This window comes from Vitis vinifera, chromosome 11, assembly GCF_030704535.1.
Source record: "Vitis vinifera cultivar Pinot Noir 40024 chromosome 11, ASM3070453v1".
Taxonomy (NCBI): Eukaryota; Viridiplantae; Streptophyta; class Magnoliopsida; order Vitales; family Vitaceae; genus Vitis; species Vitis vinifera.
Window position 1 is genome coordinate 3,164,872 of NC_081815.1, and position 9,195 is coordinate 3,174,066.

The window sequence follows — 9,195 nt, forward strand, 5'->3', positions numbered from 1 at the left end:
CACATTATATAAAACTACTATAAAAGTCATTCATTTTTTAGATGATCATTCATAAACTTAAAGACCCACATTATTACACCCGAAACATATACAAATTCTAGTGCGGACAATACTTGTCATAAGCAACCACAAACCATATAGGAGTATACTTCCACAAGCAAGGACTTGCAAGTGGGGGTTTGGGATCCAACCAGACTGGACCAGCTTGTGGGTGGTTCAATATTGCACAGCTGACATCGATTTTAAAATTGCCACCTCAATAATTGGGTGGCTGCCGTGACGTGAACCGACTAAACTCCACCTGGCAACTCAAAATCTTTTCTCATTTCCGTGTGTGCCACATACTACATGTATGGTCTGGACAATAAGAGCTACCTTTTAATTGAAGAAAAAAATATAGACCAAAGTTTTAATCATTCAATAAATAAGTTGTGATTAAGGTGGACGGTGTGAGTGTTAGCTGTAAAATGTTTGAATTAACGACACAAAAGCAAGAATGGTAACCGACAGAAGCCAATTTCATTATTTCACACGTTGAGTTGAATGAGGGAGAAGGATAGTATGTATATTTGGACAGGAAGCGTATGAGTTGGACGCGAGAGTCGGAGGCGGGGTTGATTTTCATTGCAGAGAGAGCGCGGAAGATTCGGTTGAGAAGAAAATCCTCAGAAAAAGAGGCCCCAAGAATCTATCTCCCCCCTCAATTTCCTCCCTTTGTTGTTGTTTGGTACGAGATACGAGGGAATTGAAGACAAGGGAGATAGATATGCAGAGGCCTCTGGATCAACGCTCCAGATCTTCCAAGCCCACCACCATCCATGGCTGTGCTCAGTCCGGTGATCTTCTCGCCCTTCAGAAGCTACTTCGGGGCAACCCTTCTCTCCTCAACGACCGAAACCCTGTTGTGAGATCTCTTTTTCTTCCCCTATCTGTCTGCCCCTTCATATGGGTATTTCAAGAAACCCATTTTTCTTTATATGTCGTATTTCCAAGAATGATGCTGCCTGATGTCATTTGGACCGATGATGTTCGAAGATTTGGGTTTACTGTGCTCAGAATCTGGAAAGAATTGATCTTTCGTGTGCTTCTTTATTTCTTTTGTAGATAATGTATGTAATTTGGGGATGCATTGTGGTGGGGTTTTGAAAAAGGATGAAGACTAGGTAGATGTCATGATAAGGAGAATTGAGGGAAAGATAACTGAAATTTCAATAGAACCCCTCTTCACATCGTTTTGTCAGTTATGGAGCATTTTACTGACTATAATCAGGAAGAGGACCCTAGTACAAGATAATAAAAAAGGGTTAAATGATAATCAGAATTGTGGAGAATGTTCTTGAATCAGTAAATTCTAGGATGAGCACAGCAAGAACTGTGTTGATGTAAAAATGTGGGGATGGTGGAGATTAATGGTGTGGACATCTCTAAGATAGAGTCTTGTCATATTTATAGCTCCATAAAGAGAGGGAGATTCAAAAGAATGTTTTGACTAAGCTACGCAAAATGTGCACAGGCACAAATGTACATTTCTGTAATCTTGGGTGTTCTGTTTAATGTTTTTTTTTCTCCTGTCTCAGGTATCTTGGTTTTTCATCGTCTTTTATTTTTTTTCCCTATTGTTATTTTCTTTATCAAATTTCTGATGTTGAACAAATATATAATTTCTTATGAGAACCACCTCGCCTTTGGTTTTCAAAATGGGCTAAACATGAGCTAAACATGAGCTACCATGTTTTAAATTATTAATCATTTACTTGGTATATCTTTTAGTTGTATGTTGCTTGCTGCAATTTCCCGGGAGTTAAATAATTTAGATTGAATGGCCTAACTATTCATGATGTTTGTTGTGATACCTAGGAAGGTGCCAGCTCAGTTACTTGTTTTTTTTCCTTTTCGTTTATTGGGTATACTTGGTTTAATTGCAGATGGCACAGACACCACTTCATGTTTCTTCTGGTTACAACAATGTTGAGATAGTTAAGTTTCTGCTCAATTGGCAAGGACCTGAAAAGGTGGAGTTGGAAGCAAAGAACATGGTGGGTAAACATTTGTTTTTTCCTGTTCAATATTTGTAGAAGTTCCTATCTTTTGATTCATTTACTCTTATCAATTCATGGGTGTTGATGTGTTGAGCAGTACGGAGAAACTCCATTGCATATGGCAGCAAAGAATGGTTGCAATGCAGCTGCACAGTTGCTTCTTGCTCATGGTGCTATTGTTGAAGCCAAAGCAAATGTGTGCTCTCTTGCCAGCTTATTATCCTTTTTTTCCTTTTATGAGACATGCTGTTTTTCTTGAACTCTCTTCTTACTAGGTCCTCTTCATGCAGAATGGAATGACACCATTACACCTTGCTGTTTGGTACTCGCTCCGGGCTGAAGACTGCTCAACTGTCAAGACTTTGCTCGACTACAATGCTGATTGCAGTTCTAAAGACAATGTAATAATAATTGCCATTGCTGAGCATATTTTATCTGTAGTCAGATATACTCTCCTTGTAAATGGTAATAATTGGTGAAGCCTTTGATTTTCAGGAGGGTATGACTCCCCTTAATCATCTCTCACAAGGCCCAGGAAGTGAGAAGTTGCGGGAACTTCTGCATCGGTATTTGGATGAGCAGATAAAACGAAGAGCCCTTGAAGCATGCAGTGAGACAAAAGCTAAGATGGATGAACTTGAAGATGCATTATCAAATATTGTGGGTTTGAATGACCTAAAGTCACAGCTTCGGAGATGGGCAAAGGGCATGCTTTTGGACGAAAGGCGCAAGGCCCTTGGGCTAAAAGTTGGCAGCCGAAAACCACCTCATATGGCTTTCCTTGGCAATCCTGGAACTGGTAAGTTTGTCCAGATTGTGTTCTTAAAATAATGCTATTTCTTTAAACACACCTTCAATACTTATATGCCTATGAATTGTGCCAAGATATTTGCCTTTTCTATTTGGAAACTAGCTTATACTCATGTTCATATTCTACCAAATTCCATCTGTTATAAATGAAACTGCAATGTAGTGGAGGCTTCCAATTTATTTTGGTTTAGTTTTTAACCATTTTGGTTGTTTTATCAAGTTAATCATTGTGAAATTGAACTGTAACAGCGTCACATTTGGTGGTGTTCTTCCTATTCTTAATAATCATGGATCATCTCTTTACAATTATTAGCATAAAGAAGTGACACGATCTCAATTCAAGAAAGCCTTGTCCTAGCTGTTTGGGTTCTGTAATATACTCCTTTTCACTTTTCTACTATATCTAGGGTTGAACTCATAAATCATAGGTCAACATGGCTATTACTAGAATCTCAATCCACATCCTTTCTTTTGTTCTTGCAGCACCTTGTTAAATGGTAAAGCCAACTTGTTTTTCCTTGGTACATTGGTCCACAGACCTTTTTCGGTCTCTCCCTTGTATTTGCAGTACTTATAACTTATGACAAATCATTTTTCGTGGGTATGCTATATGTTCTTTGTTACATGTAATGAACCATCTTAATAGGATTGTACGTTGAGCTGTACCTTCTCATGAATATATGTGTTTTTTTATTTTATTATTTATTTTTATCGTAGTGCTAATCCATCTTAACGTCCTCATTCCAATAACTCACAATTTTTTTCAATATTTTGTTTTGATTATCCAAAATTTTGTACCAAGAAATGGCTGGCTTTTTTGGTTTGATAAGCAAATAGAATACTAATGAAAAGCTCCATACAATGGTTGGTTTCTAGTTGTAGGAATTTTCTTCCCAACTTGACTCTAATTCTCTGGTCAACATCTTCAATATTTTCTTAAAATATAGAGAATGTTAATAGTTGTTGTTGGGCTATCTTTTGCTTATCAGTTTTAAGCTTCTTAATGGCCTTCTTCATCTCCATTTTTTAAAATTTCTTCTCATAAAAAACTGGTTGGCATTAAACTGTCCCTTTGCAATTTTGTTTAACTATTGTGCTTTTGTTGTTTAAAACTACATTGTCAGTAAATAACATGCACCAGGGGACCTTTTGTATCTGTCTAGTTACCTCACGAAGAAGAAGTTTTTAGGTCAATGAAGACAAGAAGAAGTTTCTATTCTTATTTTATAAATTTTATATTGAAGAACTAAATTGAATTATGGATATACATCGGGTTGATTGATTGTCTTTATGTTTTTGTACCTTGTTTGGTTAACAAGCCATTATATGATTATTGTACTTGAACAGGTAAAACTATGGTTGCGAGAGTCCTTGGAAGGTTACTACACATGGTGGGAGTTTTACCTACTGACAAAGTAACTGAAGTCCAGCGGACTGATTTGGTTGGGGAATTTGTTGGTCATACAGGACCAAAGACAAGAAGAAAAGTATGCTACATGCTTTGGAAATTGTATATTATCATATTTAATGAAAAACTTAGGACAATTTTCTTTTAGAAAACTAATTTCCAACACATTGCAGATCAAAGAAGCAGAGGGAGGAATTCTCTTTGTAGACGAAGCCTACAGACTTATACCTATGCAGAAGTCGGATGATAAAGACTATGGGTTGGAAGCCTTAGAGGAGATAATGTCTGTCATGGACAGTGGGAAAGTAGTAGTCATCTTTGCTGGCTACAGTGAACCAATGAAGCGGGTGATCTCGTCAAATGAAGGCTTTTGCAGAAGGGTGACAAAGTTTTTCCATTTTGGTGACTTCAATTCACAAGAATTGGCCAAGATTCTGAATCTGAAAATGAACAATCAGACAGAAGACAGCTTGTTGTATGGATTCAGATTACATCCTTCATGCAGTGTGGACTCCGTTGCAGCACTGATAGAGAGAGAAACAACAGAAAAGCAGAGGAAGGAGATGAATGGAGGGTTGGTTGATCCAATGCTGGTGAATGCTAGAGAGAATTTGGACCTCAGGCTGAGTTTTGAGTGTATAGATACAGATGAACTACTTACCATCACCATAGAGGATTTAGAAGCTGGCCTTAGCCTATTATCACAGCAAGTCCAGCATGACTAAAAAAGTAAAAAGAAAAAAAAAAAACAAAACCCAACTACAAATCTATTGGCATCTCAGCATGATTCTTTAATTGAATTGTAGAAGATTGGTCTCCCTCCCATGAGCCTTTAGCTCTTAATATATTATTTTTGCCCAAGTATTTGTTGCAACTTTTCCCCTAAGGCTCAGAGGCAGCCATGAAATGGATTTTGTAATTGGCAGGTTTACCATTGGAGGTTAATTGATTTAGTTCTATTGATGCAGTTTAGACTTCTGGTTTTTCTGGGAAATTTATTGTTTTTGGCACAATGATTATACAGTGAAGGATAAAATTGTTTTTGAAGGTCATTCAAGTTGATTACTTTGTCATGGGTTGTTTTGTTCATCTATGCTTATCTTGAATTCACATTGTCTTCCAAATTCCCATAAAGCAATGATTTATCATGAATTTAGAGATAAATGGAGACTTGGGTCTGTGGTTTCTGAGGAAATAATCTCAGAAGGGAAAAGATTATGGAGACGTCTTCATCGAAAAAAAATCTATTGCCTCCTCCAAGAAGAAACTAGAAACTGAAAATTGCAAGGAAAAACAAAGGGAATAGGACAAAAGAAATTTAAAAAAGAGAAAAAAAAGGGAAAAATGAAAAGGGGGTGCGTAATACACACACTAAGCTGAAAGAGAAGGTTAAGGAGGCAATCTTGTGTGTGGAGAAGAGAGCAATGGCCTCGACTTCTCTCTCCGTACCCGTTCCCACCAGACTCAGACCCTTCAACTCCTCTAACCCTAATCCCAGATTCCCAACTTCGTCAGCTTCCTTCAAGTTCTTCGCTTCTTCTCTCAAGCCATCGACGCCGGTCGAACATGGGTCCGCCGACCACTTTCTTCAGAACAATTCCATTGCTGATTTTATGAGATTCAAAAAAGGGATACTTGGAGGGAGCAACGGCGAGTTGCAGACGGCTGTTGTCACTTACAGAAAGAAGTTCCCTTGGTCTCTTCTTCAACCCTTTCTTCAGGTGCCTTTTATTTTATTTTATTTTTTCAAATTATAATTATGCCATTTTTCTTTCCCTTTATTCAAGTGCTTTTTTCTGTTCTTTTGTTTTTAATTATGGGTTTTTTCCTTTATATATCTTCTTCAGGTTGATTTGGTCTCTACGATTCACATTGCGGACAAAGAGTATGTCTGCTCACTAGAATTTGGACCGGTTTTCCATTTTTCTAGTTTGATTTCTTCTCTCCTGCCTCTTTTTTCTGTTATGAATTTATTATATTTTCATTTTCGACTTGGAGTGTGGTGGGTTCGTGGTAATACCAGAAGTTAATGGTTTGCTTCATCTGGCATTCTCAATATGACACGCAAGAGCAGAAATTTGTCAAATTATTAATATATGGCTCTGTATCTGGTGCTTTCTAGGAAGTATACAGCAAAGATGATTGAATGGATGGTCTGAACTTAGGATGGTTGTACAGTTTTGAATCTTTTGATAGTTCGGTTATAATGTTTGTTTAATTAGTTTCCTTCTGAATTGGATTATATCAGCTCATTTATGAAGAATGTAGTTTTTTTGGTTTTTAGGTCTCCAAGTTCTTTTCCAGGTCATGGGTGATGACAGCTCTGAGCTTATTGTTAATTCAAGATGACATTAGTATCATCACTAATAATGAAATGATTGTTGGTAAAGTAAAACCCCATAAATCTTCCTTCTCTCCTGACTCCAATCTCAGAGCCTCAAATGCTGACTTTCTCTCTATATTTTTCCTTCCTTTGGAATACTTTTCTGAACTCATTTTCCTTTCTTTGGCTACCCAACTCTTTACATTTTCACAAAACTTGACTAGAGAAAAATTATTTTTTTTTTGGGGTTTTTAGAGATAAAAGAATCTTAGTTTTTTGGGTGCAAATTTCCTATTTGATAACAGACTTATACCCATTTATGTTGTGTGAAATATTTTCAAGAGCACCCCTTCCAATTCCAAAGTATGTGTTTTTGAATAAATTCCGATCTCCATGATACCCTTTTGAACAAAGAAATATTATAGAATTATGCCTGTGCTAAAAATTACTCTTGTGAATCAACAATATGTTGCTTCATTGTTGTGTGTTGGTACCTCATATTGTACTGATTTTATTACATTTTCGTTATTTAAGTGTACTTGTATACTATACTTGTTATATACTATACTATAGAATTTACATTTTCATTAGTGTTGCGATCATTTTGCATCCTACACATTATATACTATACTTGTTATATACATTTTCTTTCCGGTATTTCATTTGAAATTTCCATTTTTTTTTTCCTTTACTAATTTCCATGATATTTTCAAATTGATGAAAATTGAAATTGTTATCAAAATATCTATGGATTTGTCCACTTGATAGTATTTTATTCTTTGCACACAGGTACTTTGCAACCCTCCAGAAGGAACTTGAACCCTACGACTGTGTCCTTTACGAGATGGTGGCCAGTAGAGAGAGTTTAGAGAATAGAAGAAACCCTGCTGCTACAAAAAGGCTCAAAAGTTCACGTTCACGAGGCTTTAACATTCTTGGATGCATTCAACGACAGATGGCTCGAGTTCTTATGCTTGATTTTCAATTAGATTGTCTTGATTACCAAGCTGAGAATTGGTACCATGCTGATCTTGACTATGAGACTTTCAAGTTACTTCAGGTGCGAGTCTTTGACTTCTCTGGATAAAATTGATGCGATGCACTAGTATTTTGACTGTGTAAACCATTAAAATGCTTGAGATTTTTGTAGAAGTTACTTGACAGTCTTCGCTCAATATTTAACTCAAATTCTAGAGATGCATCAAGAACATGGAAAAAAATTTAAGCATGCCTATATCCAGTGACAAATATTTGAGTTCAGCCATTTTTCAATTTTTTTTTGGTTATTTATTTATTGCTGTTTCTTTTTCTTTATGAGGTCACAGATACTTCTTTGTTAATCTAAAAAATTTTAAGATTGACCCGATTAGAGTCTGCTTCTTGATAGGTTATAGTCCATATTCATACAATTCTTAATGCTTGGTCCATTGTGTACTTTTATCTTACCACCAAACTTTGAATTATGACTTTTGCATCGCCTTCATTTGTGATTTTGCTATTGGCCAGCCAGAGTGCGTCAGGTTTTGATATTTTATGGTATTCTATCATATTTTTCCCTTAGGTTGAGAAAGGTGAGAGTTTCTTCACATTTGCTAGAGATATGACTCTTAAATCAACAAAAGCCATGGTGCTGCCTGCTTCAATTCCAGAAAACCTCGGTTTTTGGAGATCCAAGCTTCTGTGGGCCTCTCGTGTGTTACCTATGCCACTTGTTGGCCTTCTCATTATTGGAAGTGTTTGTGCGGATACTGGAACTCAGGCATCAGAATATCCCGAGCTAGAAGCCTTGTCCAGACTTGATTTTGGTGCAGCAATGAAGGTCTTTCTGGCAAAGCGACTGACATCCGAGTAAGTACATGCCTGGTTTTCTCATGGTTGAAAGTCTGTATTGCATCTGAGTAGCCAATCATACTGTAGTCTCAGGCACAAAGCTCTTGAAATTATAAAAGAAAATGGTGGAATTCTTGTAGGTTCACACAGGTGACAGCGGATGTAGAGGAGAAATCTGTGATCATTGGGGAGAGGAACAGAGCTGCAGTGGAGGCACTAAGGAGAGCAATGGATGAAGGCCACAACAAAATCGCTATACTATATGGCGGGGGACACATGCCAGACCTGGGTAGGCGATTAAGAGAGGAGTTCGACCTCATACCGTCCCAGGTGCAGTGGGTAACCGCTTGGTCCATAAGGAATCGATATTTAAAGAGCAGTTCCCTTCCATTCCTCAAGGCCATGGCTGAAGTCTCCGGTTGGCCACTGAACAGGTACCAGACTCTGGCCCTCGCCATATTTTCATCGGTCCTGGCTTTGGATCTCTGGTTCTGGGAGCTCTTTTTCGGCACGGCTGTGAACTGGGTCTCCCATCTTGGCTCTCAAGTTGTTCAATATGTTGAAAATTCAAGGCTGATGTGATCATGGCCATTGCCTTTGCTGGATGTAACAAAAGAAAATTGGAAGCAAATTTGTATATGGCATTTGGCTGTGTAAATATTGTAAGCCACATAGTAAATTGATTGGGCCATTCAATGTCCACAACATTGGATTATAAATTTTATTTTTTTTATTTTTCAAATGATTAATTATATAAGGGAGGCGATTTATATTTCATCTTTTAA

At 37.3% G+C, this 9,195-nt stretch overlaps 2 protein-coding genes across 2 annotated transcripts; both read left to right on the plus strand.

Annotated features, from left to right (window-relative positions):
- The first annotated feature begins 385 nt into the window (after positions 1-385).
- Positions 386-5,309, plus strand: LOC100254275 (ribulose bisphosphate carboxylase/oxygenase activase, chloroplastic). Its single transcript, XM_002280929.5, has 7 exons — positions 386-904; positions 1,926-2,036; positions 2,137-2,235; positions 2,330-2,440; positions 2,535-2,838; positions 4,197-4,336; positions 4,431-5,309. Exons 1-7 carry the CDS (start codon positions 767-769, stop codon positions 4,980-4,982), a joined length of 1,455 nt encoding a protein of 484 aa, XP_002280965.1. The 5' UTR covers positions 386-766; the 3' UTR covers positions 4,983-5,309.
- A 117-nt stretch (positions 5,310-5,426) lies between these two features.
- Positions 5,427-9,187, plus strand: LOC100249177 (uncharacterized). The gene is made up of 5 exons (XM_002280936.4): positions 5,427-5,978; positions 6,105-6,142; positions 7,370-7,640; positions 8,142-8,428; positions 8,551-9,187. Exons 1-5 carry the CDS (start codon positions 5,682-5,684, stop codon positions 8,990-8,992), a joined length of 1,335 nt encoding a protein of 444 aa, XP_002280972.1. The 5' UTR covers positions 5,427-5,681; the 3' UTR covers positions 8,993-9,187.
- The last annotated feature ends 8 nt before the right edge of the window (positions 9,188-9,195 follow it).

Bases quoted from the DNA above. Each gene is read 5' to 3' on its own strand.
- LOC100254275 (XM_002280929.5), top strand. From the start codon at position 767: ATGCAGAGGCCTCTGGATCAACGCTCCAGATCTTCCAAGCCCACCACC. The intron at 905-1,925 runs GTGAGATCTCTT...GTTTAATTGCAG, and splicing joins TCAACGACCGAAACCCTGTT to ATGGCACAGACACCACTTCA. The intron at 2,236-2,329 runs GTGTGCTCTCTT...CTCTTCATGCAG, and splicing joins TTGTTGAAGCCAAAGCAAAT to AATGGAATGACACCATTACA.
- LOC100249177 (XM_002280936.4), top strand. From the start codon at position 5,682: ATGGCCTCGACTTCTCTCTCCGTACCCGTTCCCACCAGACTCAGACCC. The intron at 6,143-7,369 runs GTATGTCTGCTC...CTTTGCACACAG, and splicing joins ATTCACATTGCGGACAAAGA to GTACTTTGCAACCCTCCAGA. The intron at 8,429-8,550 runs GTAAGTACATGC...GAATTCTTGTAG, and splicing joins GCAAAGCGACTGACATCCGA to GTTCACACAGGTGACAGCGG.